The 27,738-nt window shown below is 42.1% G+C and overlaps 1 protein-coding gene across 2 annotated transcripts in view; it reads right to left on the reverse strand.

The window, feature by feature from the left end:
• Window positions 1–27,738, reverse strand: part of KHDRBS2 (KH RNA binding domain containing, signal transduction associated 2) — a 575,389-nt gene that overhangs the window by 292,838 nt on the left and 254,813 nt on the right. Inside the window, exon 3 of one of the 2 annotated variants that reach the window (XM_060235371.1) lies at window positions 23,469–23,585. The exons of the other annotated variant lie outside the window; for it this stretch is intronic. Coding sequence (XP_060091354.1) covers window positions 23,469–23,585 — 117 coding nt within the window. The remainder of the gene's footprint in view (window positions 1–23,468; window positions 23,586–27,738) is intronic. 2 annotated transcript variants of the gene reach the window in all.

Raw genomic sequence — 27,738 nt, forward strand, 5'->3', positions numbered from 1 at the left:
GTTTGTGGTTCAATGTGACACGAGCGACGTCGCCTGTGCAGCCATATTGCTCCAGGAAGGTCCCGATGACCAATTGCATCCCTGTTCATATTTGTCCCAGAAATTTAGCCCAATTGAGTGCAATTGGTCCATGTGGGATAAAGAAGCCTCTGCCATTAAACTAGCCCTCGAGAAATGGAAGCATTATCTGGAGTGAGAGAGCCGTTCGAACTATGGACAGACCACAAAAACCTAGCCGCCCTCATCGCCACCTGCAATCTCAACAATAAACAAGTGCACTGGGTGGGACTATTTCGATGGTTCAATTTTAAATTGGGTCACATCCCAGGGAAACTGAACTTCCTAGCAGACACTTTGTCCTGCCTCCCACAGCATGACAGTAAGAGGGAGGAGATTATTGAGTCACTGTTCATGCCCTCCCAGTTAAGCACGCTAGTTACCACGCGTACGCAGAGTAAAAGGAGCCCCCTGACAGATTTTTAATGGAACTCAGACAGGCAACCCTGGATAACCTGCCAGGGGGGACTTACAATTAACAAGGCTGAGAACGGACTCTGGCATAAGGGAGAAAAGCTGTATGTGCCCTCCCCACCCCCGCAAACAAGTAATCCAAAGGTCGCATGATTCCAAGTTGGGAGGGCACTTTCGGTTTGTTAAGCCGGTGCACTTTATTCAAAGACAATTTTGGTGGCTGGGACTCAGAAAAGATGTGGGGGAATATACCACGGGATGTTCCATTTGTATCATGGCCAAGAAAAGGGGAGGCCTCCCACCAGGGCACTTGCAACTACTTCCCCCTGCATCCTACCCCTGGGAATGCATATCCATAGACTTTATAACTGACTTGCCCCCTTCGATGGGGAAAATGGTCATTTGGGTAGTGGTGGACACCTTCTCTAAGCAAGATCATTTTATTCCCTGCAAGCAACTACCCACGCCCAAGCAACTGGCCCAATTGTTTATCCAACACATCTTCCGGTTACAGGCCTTCCCTAATAAGGTGATTTCTGACCACGACCCATAATTTGTTGCCAAATTCTGGTCACACCTGTGTGCATTGGCGGGCATGGAGCAAGGGCTTAGTTCAGCCTACCACCCGCAGACAGACGGACAGACAGAATGGACCAACGCAGTGCTGGAACAGTTCCTACGCTGTTACACGTCATTCCAACAGGACAATTGGGTGACTCTCTTGCCTTTTGCGGAATATGCCTACAATAACAGTGTGCACAGCACGACCAAATTGAGCCCTTTTCAAGCAGTACATGGGTACGAATGTAAACTGTTCCCGGAAATCGCCCCCCCCCCCAGCTCCCACAGAATGGTGGAAGGGAATAGCAGGAGGGTGGGCAGTGATCAAACAGCAACTCCAGAGGGCACAAGAGACATACAAAGCCCAGTACGACAAAAAGCACTCTGAACTTTGGGATTTGGCGGAGGGGGGCAAGGTGTACATTTCAACCAAACATTTGCCCAATGCACAGAACTGTAAGAAATTGGGGCTGAAGTATCTGGGACCTTTCCCAATCAAACGGATTATAAATAAGGTGACTGTTGAACTGGAATTACCAAAAAGCCTTAAACATGTCCACCCTTGTTTCCACACTAGCTACCTGAAAAAGGATCCTGGGCCTTCATCGTGGCACCCCCAGATGGAGCCGCTGCCCTCGACTCTGGTTCGTGGTCAGATTCATCATGAGGTGCAAGAAATTCTAGATGCCAAGGTCAAGCATGGTGAACTCTTTTACCTCATTAAATGGACTCATTTCCCACCAAGTCAAGCAGAATGGGTTCACTCAAAAGACACGAAATTTAAAGCCCTAATTAAAGACTTCTACAATAAATACCCCAACAAATCTGAGGGGAAGCGACCTGGGGGGTGGGGCAGAACGTCATGAGTCACTCCATCTTTGTTCCTTTTGCCATATGTATCTAAACAGTTATACAATGCTAATGCTGTGCTTTGCTAGGCTGGCTTTGAAGCTTCTTGCTGCTTATCTGAAGGGAAGGAGGCAGGTGTGGGAACTGGCTAGCAGAGGGGTTTCCTTCCACCTCCATCTCTCCCATCCTGGCATTTCGCAGCCAGGAGCTCCATCTGTCTCCCCTCCCAAGCCAATTCCACATGACTTCCTCTGTCTCCCTCCTCTCTACCTGTTGCTTTTCCTGCTGCAGTGCACTGTGCCCTGCTCAGCTGTCCCAGCTCTGGCTGCCACTGATGACGTTTTGCTGGCTCAGCCAACAGAAAATGAAAAAAGCAGACTGTACGCAGGAGGCCCCCTGGAAGTCAGGGGGCCCAGCCTGGAAGTCAGGGGGCAGTGCACCAATAGGCACCCCCCTGTGGCTACAGGCTTGCTCCTTACTCAGCCGCTTTGTGGCAGCCATTTTTTGGCTGCACCCACACACCTCTATCAGAATCCCAAAGATGTCCCTCAGTGTTCCTTCTAAATTTTGCTTATTAACACAGGAAGTTCCATTCAGCAGCAATCTGGAGCCATACTGGGTCTCGCACCATGCATTGACCATTTTAAGATTACAGCATCCCGCTCAGGATGTGGACTGCTCCACTTAGTAGGGGGTGTCAAGAGTCACTCCATCATTGTTCGTCTTGACATATGTATCCAAACAGTTATACAGTACTAATGCTGTTCTTTGCTAGGCTGGCTTTGAAGCTTCTTCCTGCTTATCTGAAGGGAGGGAGGCATGTCTGGCAACTGGCTAGTTACTAGGCAACCAAGGTCAAGAGAGCTGGAGAGATGTAAGCAAGGGGGCTGATAACGGACATCCTGGGGTGATGAGAGAAGAGTAGAGAACCCGTGCAAATTCCCTGCTTTAGCTTGGCGTGCTTGGCTTGAATTATAGCGATCAGGGCAAAGGTTTATAAGAGTAGGGAACTGGCAGGGTAGCCAGTTCCGACAAGGCCTGTATCTTCTCGTGATGCTGGAATAAAGATCTTGAACTATACTTGTCTTTTCCTTGTCTCTGAGTCTGACCAGGGTGGGGAGGGGAAATTAGAGGGAACACTGGTGTCCCACAGACTCAACAAAGTTGGGGACCCCTGTTTTAAGGGCTCAGTCAGGCTTAAAATATCCATTTTGAGCTGAGCACTGGAATTTAAAGTAAAAAAAAGAAAACCTTTGAGGGTGTGCTTTATCTCTAGCATTGAATGACTTCAGTTTAGATACACATATTTGTTTATTAAACAGCAAGTCTCCTCAGCAGGCTTTAGTATAAGCACCTCCTTTTTATACAAATGAATCACCACAAAAATTGTACACAAGGCTGGCTAAATTTGCAAGTCTTGAATTTTTTTTTCTCATATTCTCTTAAATGAAATGATAACTAATACACTGAGAAAAATACTCATGTCACAGAGTATGTAAAATTAATGCTACATTTTCCCCAGACATGATGCAAGGAAGTTAATTTCCTCCTCGTTATATATGACTACTAGCTGAAGTAACAGACTGTGCAGATTTTCTTTAAAACTGTTATCGAGGAACCACAAATTACTGCTGATTGCACCATAACCGTGCCAAGATGAAGTTCAAACTATAAAGTTATATTGATTCTGGTTAGATATACGAAGAAGGGATGTTACAGTACAATAGTAATCAATCAGAAAAATAATCTAAGAGCTAATCAATGTCTCTGAATAAGGGAGCATTAATCCCTGATGGAGATATTACAAACACAATCATATCTAGCTGAGCTATCTAAATTTCACTCACTATCTTCCTCTATTATGCTGATCACAGAACTGAATAGCAGAGAGCTCAAAATAGCTGTTGTTTTGAGCCTGGCATTCCCCCCTCCATTATTCTATTTAATTGTCTGCACTGTAATTTAATGTAATGCTGCCTCTATAGTGGCAAGTGCAAAAATTTCTTGTAACAGTAACCCATTAAAGCATATTAAAAGTATTTATCATGGTTCTTGGGAGTACCGATAAACACTGCACATGGGAAACTGGGATTTAGCATAATTGCTGCAAATAATTCAGAATGGTCCTTTTCTGCATTTATCTATTTGTAAAACCAAAAATAATAATCATAAAACAGGGGTGGCCAATGGTAGCTCTCCAGATGTTTTTTGCCTACAATTCCCATCAGCCCCAGCCAGCATGGCCAATGACTGAGGCTGATGGGAATTGTAGGCAAAAACATCTGGAGAGCTACCGTTGGCCACCCCTGTGACATAAAACATTGCAGAGAGCAGTATCAAAATCTAGTCTGCATGGAAATCAACGCAGATAAATAAAACATTCTGAATGATAAATCATTGTTCTGCAGAAATGCAAATTGGCTTGAAAGACCATCTAAGACAAAGATGGTTCTCAAGAAACTCTAACTATGCCATCATCATATCATATCAAACCTGATCTCTATTTCACATTTTGCCTCCAGTATTACCTTCCACTTTTCTTTGCTAGACATTATTTAAATTTCTGTAGCTTCAATTATGCTGTTCTCAGAGGCTCAGTAAACTTGGTGAAGGAAGCTTGACCACTGATCAGGCCTTTACCATCTTCAGCTGGTTTCGCTCCATACTTAAATTCTCCAGATTCAATTAGTTACAATGAAAACCATGTTCCCAAGGTAATTGGTTGCAAAGCCATCTTTTACAGCCTGTTTCTACAATGACCTTGCTTGTGCAGTCAGATAACCTTTGGACCACAACAATCTGTAATATCTAATCATGTCTTTGGCATCCCTGTTATAAACAAAACAAATGGAGTGGTGAAACAATTCTGTCACAGAGCTTGTCCAGTCTATGGAAGGAGCAGGGTTAGCAAAATTAATTACAACCAACAGTCAGGTTGTCTGAATGTTTTATGTCCAAAAACAGAACCTGGGTCTCAAGACTACTTTAAGCAAGTAGCTCTTTTTTTGCTGTAAAAAAATTCTCCCTGATCACCAACATATTCAGTTTCCTTCAGTCTGTACTCAGAGGTATTCCTCTTTATTATTACTTTACAAGGCCCAGGGCAGTACCCTGGTATTGAAAACAGGAGCTGATTTCTGGCTTGCCTAAAAATAATTCATAACTTATTTTTCTAAATTGGTAAAGTTTTAGTCATATACTTAATATATATATATATTTTAAAAGGGAATAAAATTGACCTTGATTATGAAAAAGAAGAGGAGGAAGAGATTAGATTTATACGTTGCCCTTCACTCGGAATCTCAGAGCAGTTTACAGTCTCCTTTCCCTTTCTCTCCACACAATGGACACCCTGTGAGGTAGACTCTTTTGAGAACTGCTCTTGAGAGAGCAGCTCTTTCAAGAGTTGTGACTGACCCAAGGTCACTGAGCAGGTACATGTGGAGGAGTGGGGAATCAAACCTGGTTCTCCCAGATTCCAGTCCGTGCTCCTATCCACTACACTAAACTGACTCTCAATGAATGACAGCACCTTTAAAAAGTTTTTTCCTGGTCAACTATTTTGAACATGTTTTCTATTACAATTTTATAACAATTAATCTTGACCAGAAGAATCAACTTGAAAACTTTAGAAATGTGAACCTTTCTCAGCCAGTCCTGATATACCAACATTTACTGGTAATCTACAGAACTATGAGTAGAATTTGATATTTTTGAGGACACTTGCAGAACACACACTTTTAAGGGCAATAATGATTTCTTTCATTCCAAGTAACTGCAGAGGAACCATAGTATGTTCCAGTCAATTATCAGCATGCATCCAAGTTTACTTTACAATGCATATTGCTAAGTAAATGAAAATAATCCAGCAAGGATCAAACTTCCACATCAGAAAGTATGACCAAACTGTAAACATGTCCCTCCTAACCTCCTAGTAATATAAAAGGGCAGCCTAGGTAGAAAGGATTGGGCCCTAAAGGACCAATAAAATGAGGATTAAATGTTAATCCTAAATGGTTGGGAAACACATTTTTCAGATCCACATGTTCTGCTCTGAGTTTCTAATTGTTCTGGTTGTAGAATATGCAAAAGCAGTAAGGAAGCAGACAATGGTGAGAACATTGTGGTCAACAGGCTGTCCCAAGCCCCCTAAAGAGAAATTAGACTGCTTCCAGCCTTCAAGAAATATAACCTGTTGAAAAGTTAGTTTTCTTGACAGTACAGACATGTGTGGCACTTGGAGGCATTTGTTTTCAGGCACAGAATGCATGTTGCAGTCTCTTCCAGCACCTTTCCAATGTATGCCCCCTCCTTTGTAATCTCTTGTGGGAAGGGCGGGATACAAATCACGAATAAATAAAAATAAATAAAAATAAATAATCTCCTGAAGTCCCTCACATTGTCAAGGTCTGCAAGCAATCCATGAAGTTCAAAGACCACCCCCCCTTCCACCACATAGCACAAAACCAGCTTTCTGTTTTCCAACCAAGTCTGAGAAAAAATTTATCCTCCTGTTTCTAGTCCCGCTATCCTAAGTGTCTCCCCCTATCACTTGTTTGGCCCAAACCTTGAAGGCTTTTCAGATACAGGTAATCCTCTCACAGGGGAGGAGGCAGGTGCAGGCCAGGTGGGAAGGGTACCAACATCAATACAAAGCCTAAGCACCCCCCCCCCCCCAGTAACACACACACACTACTGTACCTGTGGCTAGGGAGCAAGAGCTGCCTATCACCTGCCCTGGAGCTACAAGTAGAGGCAGATCCTCTGTTCTGAGGTCTCAAAGCACCAGTGCTTGAGGACTGGAGAGTGGAGCTGGCACTGCCTGGGACCAGAAGGGTGACAACAAGCATCCTCTTTCTGCCCCTGCCACCATCTGGAGACACTTGGTGGCTGTACATTCATGCTCCCAGGCTTCTTCTCTTACCTGCCTTTCTGTCCTTTCCCACATCTCTCTTCCTAGATTATAAAGCCCAGCTGGGCAAGAAGTCAAATCTGCTGGAGGAAAATTGCTGTTGCAAAAAGGAGCCAAGGAGGTAGCTGCACCAATCACTGGTGACCATGTGCACTGCCTGCTCTCTCTGCTGTTGGCACAGGTGCAGCCCAGCACTGTGCAGCTTAGGGGGAAGCCCGGGACAGAAGTGGGCCAGCAGCAGTGTATCACATGATGTCATTGAGTCACATGGTGGGCTCCCAATTCAGCACCCCCAGAAGTCCGGCACCCTAGGCAATTGCCTAGCTTGCCTAATGGCAGGGCTGGCCCTGGACCCTTGAAGGCTTTTCAGATACAGGTAATTATCAGAAATTATTATGTCTCAAGGCTGAATTTAGACCTTTTTTAACATATGGGCATAGGATTTGGCCAGTGCCACGTAGCTGACTAAAAGATTTATTTGGAAATCTTGGTATCATCAAGCATTACTAATATGTCATGACAAACAGAGCTTAAAGTTTAGGTAAAAGACTAAACTTCTAACATCTTTGTTTGAAGAAGGAAATGTATAATTCTGTTATTCCTGTTTTGGCACACCTATAAGACAGAGTTCCTTCACAGCATCTGTTCCAAGCCTGATTTGCCAGGTGCTCTTTAAAACAATGTAATTTTCTAAAGAACTTGCTACAGAATAGGCAGTTCTTCAGAGAAGGTTAAATTGCCCTCTTTGTTATTTGGTTTTGAAGAAACCACCCCACTTGCCCTGAAACAGTATGCTACTTCATGAATTTCAGAAGGAAACATTTAAAGTTAAGCGGCTGGATTAATCTCCATAAAATCTAGATTTTTACCCTATAGGCAGGGACTGAAGTTTGTACTAGGTGCTGGTTCTTACCTTTAAAGCCCTATATGGCCAGGGACCTGCATACCTTAGGGACCACCTTTCCCCACATGTTCCCCGGAGAGCACTTTGGTCAGGGTCACAAAATCTGCTCTCAATCTCTGGCTTTAAAGAGGCCAGGCTCAGGACAACTAGAGCCAGGGCCTTTTCTGTTGTAGTCCCAAACTGATGGAACGAGTTCCCTGAGGAGGTTAGGGCCCTGCGAGAACTCGTACAGCTCCACAGGGCCTTTAAGACAGTGCTCTTCCACCAGGCATTTGTAAATTAAGATCACAGGCTACAACAGGCTCCAAAACAACTGGACCACCTTGAACATGAACCTACGATTGGTCTTTCTATAGAACACCCAGCTGGAAGAACAGAATAGGAAAATTCAAAGATTTTTATAGCTCTTGAAATGGTTTGATTTTTATATTTTTATGTTTTTATATTTTAATGTGATTTTATGTTCCACATATTTACATGAGTGTGTAAGCCGCCCTGAGCATGCTTTGACAGAGAAGGAGGGATATAAATTGAATAAAATAAATAAATAAATACTACAGGGATTTTAGGATCCCAGAGCTAATAGGCAAACTGGGTAGCTGGCACTTACCTTCAGCTTCCCAAACATCATCTAGGAAGATCTATTGTAACAAAACTTGATTGACCAAGAGAGACAATGATATATACATGTACAATGTTTCAACAGAACACAAGTATAATATCCCCCTTTGGCTGTGGGTTCCCACCTTAGAGTACTCACTAGGTTAGGTCCATTCAGGAGAGATAAGCTGGCTGAAAGCATCAACCCTTGTTTACAAGGACACAACTCCAGGAAGCATGAGTTTCAGCTAGCTATAGGAAAGCTGAAAATGTAACCATTTCCACTCCATTTGAAACCATTGCAGAGTACAGACAAAGCTGCAAGGAAAATGTGGAATGGATCTTAAAATCCACCCCATGTTTTCCTTGCAGCGGCCAGCAAAGAAAGGCAGGAAGAACCTGGGACTCAGCCTGCAAGCATCAAAGGGTGCTTCAAAGAGCATTTGAAGCTCCCAGGCTGAAACTGAAAGAGTCTCAGCATGGAAGTTTCAAAGAGCCTGGGAGCTGTATGAGCCTGGGAACTTCAAAGGGTAAGGACAGGAGGGGGGAGAAAAGAGCCCAACAGGCCTGATCAAAGCCATCGGCGGGCTGGATGCGGCCTGCGGGCTGGGTGTTTGACACCCCTGACATAAGGAATCACAATACCTAAGGGCCAAACTAGATGTGACAGCAGTCTTGGGGCCAACCTGTGGTCCCCAGTGCCATTTTAGAGGAGAATTTAGCCATTTGAAAATCGATGCAAGGGCCTGAACCTGATTGGGACTATGGCATGGTGGCAACAGCCAATCTTGTCCCCCCCCCCCCCACTTGCTTTTTTACATGCAGAAACAGCCTCTGCTACATGACTGTTTGGGTACTTGAAAATACACAGGCGGAGCAAGATTGCTGCTGCATCTTGGGTCTGATCAGGATTGGGCTCTCACAGCATGGCCACCATCACATCTGGTTTGGCTCTAAGATAGCTAGTGCTAAGGGCAGACTTGTGCTGACAGCTGGGTACTAAGATATATGTAGAAGATGCAGAACTGCATTTAAAAAATCAAGGGACTCTGCGAAATGAAGATGTCAGTATTGCCAACAAGCCCTGAGCTTTTAATCTACACTTCTCTAGAGTAAATCAGTTGAATGAATACATTTAGATTGAAATTCTCAAGCACACATGAGTCATACTGGTTACTTAACAGTATGTGAGATAAATAAAAGTCCCAAAGGCCTACTTACTTATAATTCATACAGAAAAAGTAAGCAGGCAAATGAGATTGACTTGGAAAACAGATTGATCTGTCACAATTTACCATGAACTATTATCCAAATTAATTACAGTAAGTTCTCTTAAAGTACTAATAATCAGAGCTTTTTTTGTAACAGGAACTCATTTGCGTATTAGACTACACATCCCTGATGTAGCCAATCCTCCAAGAGCTTACAGGGTTATCAGGGTTATTGGTGCAGGGCCTACTGTAAGCTCCAGGAGGATTGACTACATCAGGGGTGTATGCCCTAATATACAAAGGATTTCATGCTACAAAAAAAAAGGGGGGGGGGAGCCCTGATAATACTTGAAGTGAGCCATGCTTCCTCAGTTTGCACTTCCAGGGCAGTATGTGACAGGGAAAATGGATACATTTCCTTACATTGAGAGCATACGCATTATCCCAAGAGACATGTAAAAGCATTTCTGTCCCATGTCAAGTGAAGCTTAAAAATGGGCTGATTCACTTATCTACCTTCTTTTGAATGTTTGGGAAATGTTTAAGCAGCTCCTTTTTGCACTGTGTTACTCAATCATTTACATGATTGGAGCATAAATGTGTCCCGTTAACAATGCTATATTATTTTCAAGTACACTGTGATTATAATAAGGCTCATTTTCTATATGAACTCATCAAAGAAATTGATGGCAGATTCATGGGAAAGGGCATTATAGGAAATTGCTTCCATGTAATGTCACAGCTTACTTGAAGATCTGATTTGGCCTCTGATTGGGTAGCAGGCAGGGGTGTGAAAAGCATATACAAGTCACTTGCATGGCATAAAGTATAAGTATAACCCATGTCATTTTCTTTTTGTGATTTTATTTTATTTCTACCAAAACGTTTAAAATTAAAGGAAATGGCTCCAGCCAATTTGGACCCAAGAAGCAAAGCTGTTCCTGCAGTACCAACTGTAAAAGTTCCTTACAGCTGGTAAATCAGTGTGGCCTAAGGTTGCCAAATTCCTGAAGGAAAAAAAAAGTCTTATTCCTTTAATAGAGGCTTAATGGAATGTTATTTACCAGATAAAGTTATTTACCTCCATCACATTAAAAGTTCAGGTGTTCATTTCCACACATGGAACTTCTGTTTTAGGGACAAAGTATTTTCCCCTATGCCTGTTGGCAACTCTGGCCTGAAGAAGGGGGAGGAGGCCTTTAGAATGACTAAGGGAACTGTAGTGTAGCAAGACCTTCATGCAGAGGCCCATTGTTAGAGAGGATCCTGGCTCCTGCACTCAGATTGGCCACTCTTGATGAAGCAGCCAATCAGGAAGGATCAGGTTGATTGAATCATGCAAATGAGGAGCCCTGAGTGACTGTACAAATGCAAATTAAGGTCTTTGGGTGACTTTTTTTCTATTGGCTTGTTTAAATGTTGGGAGTGTGTCTGGGCTGGAGGCTGTGTGATATATTCACGGCTTGCCAAGGGTGAGCCAGAGTGTGTATTTGTACTAAATAAAGAGTTATGCTGAAATCACTCCAGCGTCTGAATTTTCTACTTAACAGGAACTACTAATTTCTTTGCAGGCTAGGATTGCCTCCAGGTGGGGCCTGGAAATCTCCTGCTTTTACAACTTATGTGTTTAAATTTATATGGAGCAAGCCAGTCCTGAACCTAACCAGCTGCAAAAGATGCTAATTTTGAAGGAAATAAAGACATTGCAGAGAGCATTTTGCCAGCCAAATCCAGAAGACTTTTGCATCTGTTGAGGACTGGCCTGCTCCCAATACATGCACTGAATTGTATAAGAGGAAATGAGCCTTTATCCAGATGTTCATTGGGATGGACTTTTCTTTGTAATGTAATATTGTAAGGTTGTACTTCTTTATAATGTGACAAAAAATTGTAAGATTCTTTATAAAAGTATTGATAACAGTTTTACTAAATGTGTTAGCCAGCATATCCCAGTGTTTGTTTGTTTGTATCTCCAATATCCAGGTAGGGATTACAACTGATATCCAGCTGACAGAGATTTGTTCCCCTGACTTAAAGGCTTGTTTTGGATGGTGGACTCTATGACATTAGACACTGCTAAGGTACCTCCCTGAGCTCCACCCCCAAAATCTCCAGGAGTTTCTCATCCCAAAGCTGACAAACCTACAGTCCATCTTCCAAAGCAGTCATTAGGACAGTAATTCTGGGACAATTCTACGCCCCATCTGAAGGCTGCAACACTTCTCAGTTCAGAATACCTTTCTGAGGGGCATAGAAGTATCTGTCTCTACAAAAGCTTACTATATTCATAGCACTAATATTTCAGTTATACCAGTGGTTGCAAAGTTGTTTTCTTTATGTTACTGTGAGAACTGTACTACTTTGAATGTTCTGAAGTGATTTCATAATTGCTGCACAAGCCACAGGAGCATTGCTATTTATTAACTATCTCCAGGACTTTTTTTTTTTTTTGAAGCAGGAACTCTTTTGTATGTTAGGCCACACACCCCTGATGTAGCCAATCCTCTTGGAGTTTACAGGAGGCCCTGTACTAAGAACCCTGTAAGCTCTTGAATAATTGGCTACATCAGGGGTATGTGGCCTAATATGGAAAGGAGTTCCTGCTACAAAAAAGCCCTGACTATCTCTAACTCTCCACTTGCGGAGGGGGGGGGGGGAAGTGATCTAAACAGCCATAGTATTGCTAGGTTACACAAGCAGAACACATTATTACAAAATATCAGAAATTACATAAACACCATGTCCATTGTTAATACTGACAGTTCTCTCCTTTCACCACTGAGGCAATAATCTTGTTAAAACAAAGGCTTGGATCCAACCAGCTGTTCTACTGGTGAAGATCAGAGGAAGGGGTCCCATTTGAGCAACAGAAATAGTTGCACTGGGGATCATGGACAAAAGGCATGTATGATAGATGCAAACAAGGGCTAGATCTAACCCAAAATGTTGCAGACAAATTATGTAGGCATCAGACGTTCCATCAAATTGTTGCTTAGTTCAGATTTAATACCAAACCTTGGTTGGTGCTATGTAGGGATGAACACAAACTGGAAATGTGAGCTGTGAACTGTCATGAACTTTTAAGAGCTAAATAAATCAGTTGTGATGCACTAGAACACCTCTCCCCTGCCCCAGCATGCTAGAGACACCAAACTCTCAGAAGAACAGAATCAAAGTCCCAGAAAATGTCTGCAGTAGAAACTGAAAGTGGAGGGCATTTTTTCAAGCTCAGCAGAACCAGTGCAATGTGCCCAGAACCAAAGTCTCTGTGGCACGGCAAACCCAACAGGGCAAACCCAAACCAGAGAGTCTCTGCAGTAGAAACTGAAGGTGGGGGGGGGGCATTTTTGCAAGCTGGACAGTACCAATGTAAATGTACTAGTGCTCAGCAGATCCCAGTGTCATTGTGGCAATGCCAACACAACAGGACTGATGTCTAGCACAGAATCACACTCTAAGCAAGGGAGAGTTGAAAGCCCAGCAGAACCAGTGCAATGTACTAGTGCTTTGCAGAACCCAGTGCCAATGTGGCAATGCCAGTTCAATCACAATCCAAGAAAAGGGTGGCATTTTTGCAAGCCCAGCAGAACTAGCACAATGTACTGAGTGCCCAGCAGAACTTGATGCCACTGGTATTGCAAGAATTAAAAGACTGATCTCAAAGCACAGCATCACAAATCCAAGTGGGATGGGTGGGTTACATGCTTTGTGCCAGAAAATGGGAACACAAAGGAACCCTAGCAAAGAGGAGGGAACCTATCCCTTCATCAACTAGCACAAACCTCCACAAACTGCTTGAAAGTTTGTGGAAAGTTTGTGCTGGCTGACCAGCCATGAACTTCAGTTTGCAAACCACAAACCTGCCAAAATTCATCAAAAACTTTAGTTCATGAGCCAGTTGTGCCCATCCCTGGTAGTATGAGAGTGAGTCTTAAATGAGTCTTCGGCCTATCTGTTTGCTCCCTCCTTTATGATCCCTTTATTCCTTTCTGTTTGGGGGCAAATTAGCAGTTTGCCATTATATCCAAACTGGATGTCCATGGATTGTGCTTGTCCTGCTAATAGGAACAGTGCAAACCAAAACCAAACTATAATTTGCAATTCTGACTTGAGGGACAAGTGCAAAGAACAGTATAAACAGTTTGGTTGCAGCTGCCAGCTATGGTCTGCCTCCAAACGGGGGGGAGCTTGATAGATGGGAAGAGTTTACAATGGTTTAATATTACATCTAACTCAACCTTTGTATTCAAGTTGCTGGATAACAAATAGATTCCTTGTTCTAATGCCACTTTTCTTCCTATAAATTGATCACTGAGGGAATCTATTGCACTGCAACAAAAGTGGTCTTCCAAACTCATTTTACAGAGTACAAAATATGACTACAGATATTGTTACAACATGGTTTTGAAAAAGTTCAGTTCAAGACTCCCCATGAGTATAGAACAGGATTAAGGATCGAATCCTACAATTCTATCCTTCCTATAATGCCCCACTCTTAGTATTTCTGCAATGGAGAAAAATGTTATTTAACAAATCAATTCTTTCTCCATCAAAGGAAGACTTAGCAGAAAAGAGTAATGTAAAGAAGCCTTCTTTTTATGGTCCACCCCTCCCCCATCCCATCTCAAACTTTGTGTTAAGATCAGCTTGGCTCTAGGTTTTGATCTAAGCAGCAAACAACCTTTGTCCATCATGGAGACAAATGGTAAAAAGCCAGGAGAGGAAGATGATATTCACATAAAAGTATATCAACATGTGTCTTCTGCCCATACATGGTAATAATAACCCCTAGGTTTTCTTTAAAATATAATTGGTTTTATGAGGTCTGCCACCTCTTATTTACTGTCCTTACTTACTGAACTTTCATTTTTGTTAATCAAAAGAAATAGCATTATAACATGGAACTGAAGGAAATTTCTTGGGTTTACATAATGCTTATTGCATTATGCACGTTGATTGTTCAAAGTGTCCTACTAACATTGCTGCCCATTATGGGTTATTACAACCTGCAATTTGGCATGTCAAAACATCCTCATGGCAGGATGATGGTTTTAAGTGAAAAAATTCTTCCAAACCTTATGTGGAGTCCCCATTTTAGATTCTGACAGATTTTAATAAAAAAGCAAGGCTCAACATGATCCAAGGTCCATTTTAGATTAAAATGCAAACACAGTGTTTTTAAAGAATATTAAACAACATTTTCTGTGATTACATTCCTCTCTTATACTTTTAAACATATTCTGCATGCTGTTCCATAAATTCATTCTGTCCTATACATTCCATTTCTCCTGAATTGTTAACAACGAGCTTTGAAAATTAATTCTAGATTTGAAGTTTATACTGTCTGCTGCTTTAAGCTCCTTCAGTTGATTTTTACCCCGCCCCCCCCATCAATGTGCACATGCAGATCATAGAAGACTGCCTGACTCCCACCTACACTTTTGATTTGATTGTACATATGATTGTATATTGTCTGATTTTAAAACATGCAATACGGTTTTAATTGTCTGATTTTAGATGTAATAACTTGCTCTGATTTTACTGTTTTATTGTTTTATTGTTGTTGTAAGCCGCCCTGAGCCACTTGTGGGAAGGGTGGGATAGAAGTCACCAAATAAATAAAAATAAATAAATAAAATAAATAAATATCTTCATGTGATACTATGCTGATGTATACATGCTCTCCAGTACATTGGGAAACACTCCATGCAAAGCTAATCCTGATACAATTTATCAAACAATTGCATTTTATGGTGCTTGATCAATACAAGCTGCTATATATCACATAAGGGGAACAGTGCATAAAAAGCATTGTGATGCATTCATAGACTTTTTTTTTTTGCTTTGTTTTATTAATTTCTATATGTATGTCATTATTGGTGGGGAAGACATGAAGGAACTGAAAGCTGCAGCAAACTGCACATGTACTGGACTCTATGTAAACTTAGCAGGGGGTGGGAAATTGAACTACAGATGATGTCAAATGATACCAAAATGATTCCACTTTGGAAACCTGACCAAGAACTCAGAATTCTCAAACCCAGAGCAAAATGCAGAGGAGGAGAGGAGGAAGATTCTGAAGATTCTGAAAACAACAAGGTGCAAAGGTCCTTTTAGTTGCATACAGGAGTGGAACTCTAGCAGGAGTTCCTTTGCATATTAGGCCACACACCGCTGATGCAGCCAATCCTCCAAGAGCTTACAAAAAAGAGCCTTGTAAGCTCTTGGAGGATTGGCTACATCAGGGTGGTGTGGCCTAATATGCAAAGGAGCTCCTGCTAGAATCCCACTCCTGGTTGCATATAACAATAGTCACTCATGTACATCACCATTGACTTGGTCAGGATGACAGGTGCTCTTGAGAAAAAGCCACATATGGTCTAAAACACAGAACATACTGACTTCTTCCCTTACCACCCCCATATTGCATGTATTTTACGACACCTAACCAGCATAGCTATTGCTGTAAGGAGACAGTATACAATCTAGCAGAATATAACCAGCAAGAGTGCCTGGTATGCAGGCCATAACAACCTCATTTAACAGAGTTTATGAAAACAATTCTTTATTTGCATGCATAAGCATGTATTTAATGACACATAATTAGTAACCAAAGTTTCATCTTGGAAATGGTAGTTGCAAATATAATTACTAGTGATTGCTAACTTGGTACATCACATATGAAGTTCCTGAGAATTAATGCCTATATATAATTCCACTTGTAATCAAATTTCACTTGTCTGTAAGATCTTAATTGCTCTCTTTCATCACTTCTTTCCAGGCCTATTGAAATTGTTTTACAAAATGATAAGAAGGAAAGGTAGGGAAGCCAAGGAAAAAGAGCATTGTGAGTTGATCAATTTATCCTGACTGTGTTTAATCCTATCACTTTAACTCCGGAGGAAAAGACTTATTATTATATGTTTGAGCTGCCAGCTCAGTATAGGGATGACAAGCTTTAAAGGCATCATATGAGACAGCAGGGTAATCAGAGTCCTCAAGATGGAGAGTCTGTTATTTCCACCTGTCATAAGACCTCAGTGGAAATTGGCTGTTATCTTAAGATGGGCACATTTCCCTCCAGTATCAATTATGTTAAGCAAACAACTTATACAGATGGTTTTTTTTTAAAAAAAAAACAACAACACACACATACACCATGCAATTTAGACACAAAGTTTTGCAGTTCAGTGATTTCAAAAAAGGCCAGTATTTTACAAGTAGTCACACATTTCCAGGCCAGCCATATAAGTGGAAAATTCTTTCTCTCCAGTAAGTGCAACACACTTCTGGAGGCAGGGAGAGGAATTGTTGCTGCACAACACGTTGCTGTTCTTTTTCCCCTGCATCCTGTCTGCAGGTATAAGGGCTGGGAATGGCCAGAGGTACCATATGGCAAGAGCCAAGAGTCAGATTGCAACCAGCAGAAGCCTGGGTAGGGCTGAGATGTGGGGGCTGTCTGTCTGCAACAGCCTGACATCATTTCCAGGGGAAATCATTTCTCTCATATTTGGGATGTTACCTATTGAATGAGCTCTTGAATGGATATGAATTTGACATCAAGAGGAAGCTATTGGGGTGGATAACTAAAGTTCTGAGATGAAGGTGGAGGGTTCTGCTATTGCTTTAATGCATCTCTCATTCATTTAAACAAGTCCTGCACACCAGAACATCCTATAGGACTATGTCCACATGTCATACTTTAAGCCATTACACTACATTGGCTCTCAAGGAGAATGTACGTTAGTGCCCAGTAAGTTACCTTTACTCCACAGATGATAACCACGGTGGGTCAACCCTTTGATGAATTCTGAAAACAAAGAACTTTTGTGTTTGGAGGCGGGGGTGGGGGACCCTCAACGACCTCCAAACACCCACTGCCAGACACAGCATAATCTTGATTCATTCTAATCACAAACAGTTTTAACAAGTAGGTTTTTGTTTAAATACAACAACAAAAGACAGATACAGCATCAAATAGACTGATAATGCTACAGAAAATGGCAACTTAATGATCCACTTCTATCTTAAAGGGATTACTTGCTCTGCTATTCTGCTGTTTTAACTGCTGTGATGAATGACAGAGGTGACAGACAGAGAGAAGTAAACCACGATTCCAGAATGCAGTGTCAGAAATAACTCAGTGGAACTGATAAACATGCGGTGCCAGGAAAAATAACAATACAGGAGATTGATTGGAATCAATAAACAAAAAAAAGGCATAGATTCACAACTAATTCATTAGAGAGCAATCCAAAGAAAGTGTACTAAAATCCTATTTAGATCTAGTCAGTGGAGCTTACTCCCAATAAAGTGTTGTTATTGAACTGTTCCTTTTCTATATAATCAGCTACAGGTGCAGGGATATTCCACAAAGGGTGGTGGAAAATATTTGTCAGCCAGATGACAATTGCAACGCAAAGCAAGTTTCAAGATGTCGCTACTTGGTCCATATTCTATCTCACATAATACAAATTCCTGGAGCAAGGAAGGCATGTCTGGTAAAATGTTATAAATCTTGTCCTGAATTTATTTTATTATTTTATTTGAGCTGATTTATGCTTCTGTTTCACAGGAAGCACTCAAAGTAGCTAACAGTGGGAATCACTTTGAGGTTGAATTTGATGCACCATCAGAATAAGGTGTTGGCAAAGATTGCCCCTGTGAGCACTGGGATGAAAATGCCAAGGGTTGGGAGAATGAAAAGCCATGTAACTCAAGTGGCTGAAGTAAGAAGGAGAGGTGGGTGAAATTATGTCTCCTGCTTCTTCTACTAGCAATACTTCCAGTGGCTCAAAAACCTCTACTACTATATGAGGGAAAGCAGAAATTTAAACCTTTCATTGGTGGTATACAATATCCATTCCCAACCCTAGAATATTAAGAAAGGATCAAAGCAAAGCACACCATAAAATGTTCACATTAAAACTCATTCTAAGTCCTTGATACTATAAATGTATTGCATTTCATCTTAGGGTTGAGTTCTGCTTTTGAAAACTGTCTTCTAGAATTAAACTAGGGGCGGAGAGAGAATATGGAAATATGGTTGCTTCTTGCTTTCTGGTCTGTCATTTATTCAGTATTTGATCTGATCAAATAATGAGGCCTTGCTCCAGATTCCATCATAACATGAATCTTCTATCAGTTTGGAACACATCTTTATGACTATGGCGGAGGATTGCAAGGTGATACTGATCTCCTTTGCAGGCAGAGTTATTAACGTGGAGGTTTGGGCTGTACAAAACCATCACCTTCATTTTAAAAGTTTTCATCTCTCTCTGTAGAGAACAGGCAGGAGGTAGGGGGGGGGGGGGAAGTCAACTGCTCTCCAGCCTTAGCCAGCAGTGCTTTAGACATGCTAATGGACTCCCTCTCCAAAGTCAGTGAAATGGTCAGCTCACTCCTCCAGCTAGAAGCTGACACCTTGGAGGAGACAGAGACTTCAGAGGTTTAAGAGCAAAAAAATATTTCTGCCCTGATCTGGTTATCCCAGGCAAACCCAATCTCATCAGATCTCGAAAGCTAAGCAGCATCAACTCTGGCAAGTACTTGGATGGGAGACCTCCAAGGAATATTGGACTGGAACTCAGAGGCAAGAAGCAAGCCACCTCTTTGAATATCCTTGCCTCTGAACCCCACTAGGGTTTCCAGAAGTCAGCCATGATTTCCAGGCATGCACACTCACACATGCACACGCACACACTTGCACACAATATTTTTTAAAATATATTTTTATAAAGTTACTAGAATATATTTCTGGAAATTTCAGGAAAGTCTTATTTGAGCCACTAAAGTGAGTAAGCAAACAGAGATAATAAAACCGCTTGGCATGGAGAAGAAAGCTCTCTTTCGCTGTTTTCATCTTGTGAGAAAGAACTCTAGTTCCTAGGCTCCTGCTGACCTTTGAGGCACCTAAGCTCTAGCTGTTATACAAGTGTTCTTCCTTATTAGGGATGGTCTGTATCTTCTTTTGCCTATTCCAATCAAGTCTCTCTCTGTATTTTTAGTCTTGAGGATTCTTCTTCTCCCTCCCTCCCTCCTTCCTTCCTTCCTTCCTTCCTTCCTTCCTTCCTTCCTTCCTTCCTTCCTTCCTTCCTTCCTTCCTTCCCTCCCTCCCTCCCTCCCTCCCTCCCTCCTTCCAGAACTTGTAGAAATTTCATTTCTGCCTGGGATGCAGGGCTGCCAAGCTCCCACTGGGGGTGGGGGATCCCCCAGTCTGGAGGGCCCCAACCTGCTGGCAGGGAGCAGGCTGCTGGGAGGATCCCCACCCCAAAGAGTCCCATCACTGTGCTCCATCCCTGGCACCATGACATCACCTGGAAGTGACGTCATTGTGCCAGGGGATGTTGTGCCTGAGACGCTCTAGGACTCATGGTAAAACTCTATGGTACCATAGAGTTTTATTGCAAATCCTGGAGTGTCCCCAGCATGACACTCTAAGACTCACGGTAAAACTCTATGGTACCATACAGTTTTAGTGCCAGTCCTAGAGCATCCCTGGTGCAACATCCCTGTGCAATAGAACAGTCTCCTGCCACAGCGGTGGAGCGACTTGGCAACCTTAGTGGGATGTGAATGCATTTAATGCCCATGAGGATAAGGGTGTTACAATTCTTGTTATCTGCTTGCTTTTGGCAGCAGCCCCCTGCCAAAGCACCCCTATTCCCTGCCAGTGTTCAAATGAACAGTGGGAAAGATGGTGTTGACATGGTAGAGGAGGTAGCTCCTCATAAACTATGTATCACCCTCTAACCATTGACAGGAAACTCTCCAGCCCTGGCCAATCCTGCCTTGTGTCTCTTTTGAAATAAGTGGGTCAGAGCAAAATGCTGCTTGACATTAATGCCCAGAATGTCTGTCCCTTCTGGTTAAAATGAGTAAGTGATATCAAAGATGCCTGAGGATTTTACCAACCTCTGTGGTTTCCATAGATATCAGTGAAATCCTACAACATCAGTGACATTACTTCTGGGTTTTAGGCAGAAGTGATGCTTACACATCACCAATGTCCTTTCCCCCATGCCCTGTCCCCCTATGTCTCCCTGGGATTCCAGGGCTTCCCCTGACAACCTCACCTGTTGTCGGGGGGGGGGAATTCTAGCAGGAGCTCCTTTGCATATTAGGCCACACCCCTCTAATGTAGCCAATCCTCCAACAGCTTCAAAAAAGAGCCTTGTAAGCTCCAGAAGGATTGGCTACATCAGGGGTGTGTGGCCTCATATGCAAAAGAGCTCCTGCTAGAATTCCACCCCTGCCTGTTGTACTATTTGGTGTAGTGGTTAAGTGCATGGACTCTAATCTGGGAAAACTAGGTTTGATTTTCCTCTTCTCTACATGCACCAGTTACAGTTCTCTCAAGAGCTCTCTCAGCCCTACTTACCTCACAGGGTATCTGTCATGGGGAGTGGAAGGTAAACTGCTCTGAAACTCCAAATGAAGGGCAGGGGTAAATCATCATCACCACCACCATTATCGCCATCGCCATCACCATCACCTTTCCATTTCTATCCCGCCATTTCTGAAAATGGGCTCATCCAATCTCTTCTTTTAAATCCAATCTCTTCTTCTTCTATTATGATATAAATATGTCCTTACATGGGAAATATGGGAAGTGGGATGATCTGACATTCTTAACACAGCCTAGGCCTGTTTTTGATTTCCTAATTAGGAATGGCCTATCTGTATCCTACTGAGCCTTCTGGAGGTACTAATAATCCCTAATTCCCCTACATCAAATTAAACTAAAAATCAGTGACACGTTTACTTCTATGTCTGCCCTGGCCTTTTCTATAGTAGCCCATGTGATGTGAACTACCCTCACTTTTTTAACCTTTACAAAGTATTTTGTTGACAACTGGCAAGATAGAAAATTGTTAAAACTAAAACACCATGGTGGTGAGCTAGTGCTAGGATTTTCAGGCAAGACAGGACATCTGAACATCAACAGAACCCATGTTTAATAACCAGACCACTCCCTTCCCTTTAGGATCATCTATACCATATTAGCAGCTGTGTTGGCATTACCTGGCACCACAGAGTGTCTCTTTCTTTTTCATCTCAGCTGTACTTGCACATTATCTTTCTTTCTCCCATCCATTGGTCAAGAGAGTACTGTACTGCTGTACTGTTTAACAGCAGTGGGCCCTAATCTGAAGAACGGGGTCTGATTCCCACTCTTCCACATGAAGTCTGCTGGGTGACCTTGGGCCAGAACTCTCAACCCCACCCACCTCACAAAGTGCCTGTTGTGAGGAGAGGAAGGGAATGCAAGCCCCTTTGAGACTCCTTAAGGTAGATAAAAGTGGGGTGTCACACAGCAGGGGACCAGGGAGGGTTTCTACTGGCTGACACCACTCTGTTATGGGGTCAGACTTGGAGGGCCCAAAGCACCCACCCACCCCCATTGTTCCTTCTTAACAAAACACCTATCCATGACTGAAGAGTCATGAGGACCCAGGCAGCATAACAATAACAAGTTTATTATAAGTGCTGAAAAACAAGTGGTTTGTAAAAACCTTTAGTGCAACAGTGAATATGAAAACAGTAAAGGCTAGTACAAATAAATAAAAGCCCTGATACAACTATCTATATGTTCCCTTCCTCTAATACCAAGAGACTCACCACCCTTGGGTAAGGGATTTCTCCTGCTGCAGCCTCTATCCAGCTCAGCATTCCCAGAAAGAACAACCACTCATTATTTCCAGTGAAAGAAGGCATTTAAAAAGAATGCAGGTGATGGCCAGAACTGTCTTCGGAGTTCAATCATGCTTGTCACAACCTAGCTCCTGGCTCCACATCCAAAATATCCTAGTGCCACCCCCAAAGACCCCAGATAATTCCTGAGTTGGACCTGGCAGCCCTAGCTCCAACACAAAGAAAATACAGAGTTGTTTTGTAGGAACAGACCACATGTGCAGACATGAAGATCACACACCTCTGGCAAAGATTTAAATTTTCCTTTAAAAAGCCCCTGCTGAACCATTATTAAGGAAAGCCTCACATAAAGCATGTTACAGATGTCCGAACTGATATTACAAAGGCACAAGAAACAGTGTCCAGGTTCCCTGTTTACCGGAACAACCAATGCTGGTTAATCAACCTAAATCTGATAAAAGGCTGAAGTAAAATTATCCATCATCTTGAATATAGTATTGCTTAGTATTGCTTTTTGATGAATTGTTTTAATGTATTTTATATTATGTATTATGTAATGTATTTTATATTTTAATGTATTTTAGGAAACCGATGTAAGCCACTCAGAACCCTGTTTGCAGGGAATGGGCAGCCTTGTAAATTGAAATAGATGATGGTGGTGATGATGAAGATAGAGAGATGACAGAGAGAGAGACAGAGAGAGAGAGAAAGATGGGAAAACAGACAGATAGTGTATCCTCCTGACCTTTGTGTGTCCTGACCTGGATAGCCCAGGCTAGCCTAATCTCATCAGATCTCAGAAGCTAAGCAGGGTCAGCTTCAGCAAGTATTTGGATGGTAGACCACCAAGGAATATCAGGGTGGTGACACAGAGCCAGACAATGGCAAACTGCCTCTGAACATCTCTTGAAAACACTATGGGGTCTTCTTACGTCAGCTGTGACTTAATGGCCAAAAAAAAAAAAAAAGATGCAACAAGCTTAGTGCACCCTTAGCCTATTGCACAAAAGTATTTCAAGTCACAAGATAAGTTTTCAATATGAAATATGGACATGTAAATTGTGGAGTCATTATACACGTAACAGGATAAGGTAAAAGGTAAAGGTAGGTAGTCCCCTGTGCAAGCACCAAGTCTTTACCAACCCATGGGGTGATGTTACATCACAATGATAATTATAATCAAATTACTAACAACTTCAAAATGATACATTTCCTCCAATAACTGAATTTCCCCACTTGAGGAGAAAACACTGAAATAATTTCATTTATACTGAACATTATGCAAAATCAGGTTTGGATACATTACCTTTGCTTTGTCTCTCATAGAACCTTTCCCCAGGATAGACATTTTGGCCCCTGTTTCTTCTTGTAACCTTTTCAAGGAATTTCCTCTTGGACCAAGCAATTTGCCCACAAAATTGAACTGGAAAAATAAACAGAATAGTTATGGTAGTGATAAAAAGATGCATTCTGGAAAAACAGGCAGCACTAGCTGTCAAATATATTAGAAGACGGAAGCTTGGAAATAGCTTGACATGTAACTTCAGCAGCAAACAAAGAGCATTGGATCCCATGAACCGGGGGTGGAAGGAGTTCACAAAATAGACTTTCTCTCTGTAGCCCCTTACTGTTCCTGAGAGCTGGAGAACCTTTAGAAGATGTGGAATGGCTGGAAGGAAAACAGCTGCAAAAAGGAAAATCAGCAGATATTGCCTTGATTTTTACTGTGTTGGTAGAACAGTTTGTGCAAATGAGAGGAGTGTTGGTGTTAATACTGCTGATTTTCCCTTGAGTGACAACTCACTGTGTTCCCTTGACCCTTCCTGGGGAGGGGATACATACAGCTGAAGAGGGAAAAAGATGAGGAAGCAATCTGTCCATGAAATTGTTTTATTCACATCTGAGGAATCCACTCCAGAACCCCCAATCATTATTTTTATTGCTAAGTGATGGTAGGGATTCTTATCTCTCCTTCCTCCCAACATCACATAGTTAAGGTGTATATGTGGCAAAAATTCTGGCAGAAAGCAGCTGGGAGAAACCACGTTTCTTCTCACCATTTCTAGTGTATTAATGCTCTTCCATTTTCCACTTTGCACATCAGCAGTAAGCTAGGACAGGGTCAAAATCCCATGCTTGCCACAATCAGCATCTAGTTCACATTACCCCCCCCCCCAAAAAAAAAAAAAGTGCTCCGAAGTGTTAAATAAAATCTATTGAGAGGCAGCTGAGGTGAGCTAGGAACAGGATGCAGGAAAATGTTTGGTTTTTTTAAATTAAAAAAGCGAGTGTCATAATGAACCTGAAGGGATGACTTATTTCCATATCCTGTAGTCTTTTTGCTTCAAAACAATATCAGTACCCTTTAAGGCAACACCCGTGGCTAGGGGTGCCAGCCTCCAAGTGGGACCTGGGGATCCTCCAGAATTACAGCACATCTTTAAACTACAAAGATTAGTTCCCCCTGAGAAAATGCTTTGGATGGTGGACTGTATGGCATTGAACCCCACTGAGTTCTCTGTTCTTTCTAAACTCCATCCCCAAATCTCCAGGAATTTCTCAGCCTGGAGCTGGCAACCCTATCCACCATCCCCTGCTGGTTGCCAGGTTTCCCCTACCCTTACCCTGGGAACTCCCAGCATTCAATATGTCTATTTTACCTGGGCTCCACCTTAGTTTGTTAATGTGTATCAAACCCATTACCCATTGTCTGCGGAGACTAAGGATTAGAGGATATATTTAGAATTAAAGACTTTAGAAACTTTCTACTAATTACCCAGAACATTCTTTCTAGAGGGACTGCTCTTGCATAGATGAGCAGTGAGCTGCATAACATATGTAGGTAGGGAATTTTAAACATTGTCATTACAGTGAAGATAAGTAGCCAGAGAGGTTTAAATTCTTTCTATTATGTGGCTCTCATGTTTGAATACTTAGATGGGGCAAAATTGCTCACAAAAGCCTTTGCTCTTTAAAATAAATTTCTCAAATGCTAGTTTTGCACCCTGCGAGTCAGTCAGTCAGTCTGTCTGTCTATTGAGATCCAGTTTGGTGAAATGGTTAAGTGTGCAGATTCTTATTTAGGAGAACCGGGTTTGATTCCCCACTCCTCCACTTGTAGCTGCTGGAATGGCCTTGGATCAGCCATAGCTATCACACGGTTGTCCTTGAAAGGGCAGCTTCTGGGAGAGCTCTCTCAGCCCCACCTACCTCACAGGGTGCCTGTTGTGGGGGAGGGGGGAGGAAGGTAAAGGAAATTGTAAGCCGCTCTGACTCTGATAATTGAAGTGGAGGGCGGGGTATACATTCAATTTCTTTCTTTCTTTCTTTCTTTCTTTCTTTCTTTCTTTCTTTCTTTCTTTCTTTCTTTCTTTCTTTCTTTCTTTCTTTCTTTCTTTCTTTCTTTCTTTCTTCAGCTTTCAGGAGTAGTCAGACACTTTTCTTCAAAAGGACACAGAAAGAGACAAGCGGAAGGAAATGCAAGCATGCAATCAATGACTGCAAGTCTAGTTTTTGCCTTTGTTAAGTTCACAGATGTTGCCAATAGAAAAGGACACAAACTGGCTCATGAACTAAAGTTCACAATGAATTTTGGCTGGTTCATGGTTTGCAAACACAAATTTGAGGCAGGTTCAACCAGAATCAATGAGCTGAAAATAAATCAAAAGAGTTTTTAACTAAACTTTTGGAAGATCTTCCTGACAGAGCAGTTCCTCAGTAGAACAGGCTTCTTCAGGAGGTGGTGGGGGTCTCCTTCTTTGGAGGAGGCGAGATGGCCATCTGACAGCAATGCTGATTCTGTGCACTTAGGCAGATCATGAGAAAGAAAGCAGGAAGGGTTGCATCAGTGCTTAGTTCTCATGGCCCCTTCTTACATGCCCAGGGAAATGCTGCTTGCCATTTTGGGGTCAGGCAGCAATTTTTCTCCAGGCCAGTTTTGCCAGGGATCCTGGAAAATTCTTGGCATGGAGCAGTGGTTACTGGAGGTGTGTGGGAGGAGGTATTTGTGGATTTCCTGCATTGTGCAGGGTGTTGGACTAGATGATCTTGGCGGTCCCTTTCAACTCTGTGATTCTATTATTTTAACCAGCGCAGATTTTCCATGAATTTTCAAGCAGAATGGATACATCTCCACTTGATCAAAACGTTTACCAAACTTCAAAGTAATAGAGAGCAGGACTTGGAGGACATGAAGAGGAGCATCAGGGGGAGGTCCCCTGCAAGCTTGATGTCTCTAACTTAGGGCCTGTTCCATACACTCCTGAACCTGCACTTGTCATTTCCCCAGAAAGCACTTTCTTGGGGATATCTTCTTTGGGAAGCCATAACTTGGACCTCGTAAATCCAATCTTCACCAAACTTGGAGGGCAGATAGAGGAGAGTCAGCCAGAGATCCTCTGTGAGTTTGGTGTCTCTAGCATGGGGAGCATTCTACTTTCTACCTTAACCAGTTTGTTTGGTGCTGAAAAGTTTGTGATGATTCATGGCTCATGAATCAGGCACATAACGAATCATAAACTGAACTGAACCTAATTTTCCCACTTCATGCCAATCTCTAGTTACCACAAGAGATGGCCTGAATTGCACACTATAAATCACACCTACCAGCACCAAACAACAGTAACCAGAGGAAAGATTGTCCAGATGACACAATCCACCTCTACCACCACAATGGATACTCAGGTGTTTGTTGGGTACTGAACAAGATTTGCAATTGTCAATGGCTGTAGTAGTAGAAACAACTGCTAGCCACCATACTAACTGGCTGATGGACAGTGCTGTCTTCTGCTCTGCATAATCTTTGATGGTATCAAAACAGTTTTACAGCTTTGGCTTACAGAGGGACTAAAACTGACTAGAATGCACTTTATATCCATCTCGATTTCTAAAATCAACACAAATTTTATTAGGAAAAAGCTAATAAAAGCTGGATGCTCATATTTACCTCACAGGCTGATGCAATGTTGGCCTATTTATTAGCTCACATCAGCCACCTAAATCTCAAGATGAGAGCATACACAAAAAGTCCATATGCTGGCACAGTTCCATGGAGCAGATGGCCAGTAACTCTAAGCAAACATCTTCCCAAGTACAAGTCCATACGGATATAACAAGCTATTCCCTCTGTTTGCAGTCTACTAATTTTCTGTCAGAATTTGGTAACAAGTTGTGGCATGTAAATAAAGGAATTTAAGGAGTCATAGCATAAAAATAAATTTCCTGGTTAAAATATAATTGTGCTCAGTCTCTGATGTATCTTTATTCAGGGAAATTTAATGAAGGCCTTCTGGTGGAAAACTGCCAAGTTATTTTCCCCCCTCTTACATCTATTAGCATTTTTATTTATGCTCTTCTTTCTAATGTGCAAATAATATTGGTATTGTGTGATGCTTTTCACTATTATTCAAATAATTAGAAGAAGCTAAGAATAGACTGTATATTTGAACATTTTTGACCGGCTAAAATCCAAAGTTTCTTTAACTATTTGCTAGACATCTCCGTTCTTTTTGTCAATTTTAACTGTTTGGGCACACAGATGCAATTATCACCATTCTGCACACTACAAGAAAGATCTT

Source organism: Heteronotia binoei, chromosome 1 (genome assembly GCF_032191835.1).
Source record: "Heteronotia binoei isolate CCM8104 ecotype False Entrance Well chromosome 1, APGP_CSIRO_Hbin_v1, whole genome shotgun sequence".
Lineage (NCBI taxonomy): Eukaryota > Metazoa > Chordata > Lepidosauria > Squamata > Gekkonidae > Heteronotia > Heteronotia binoei.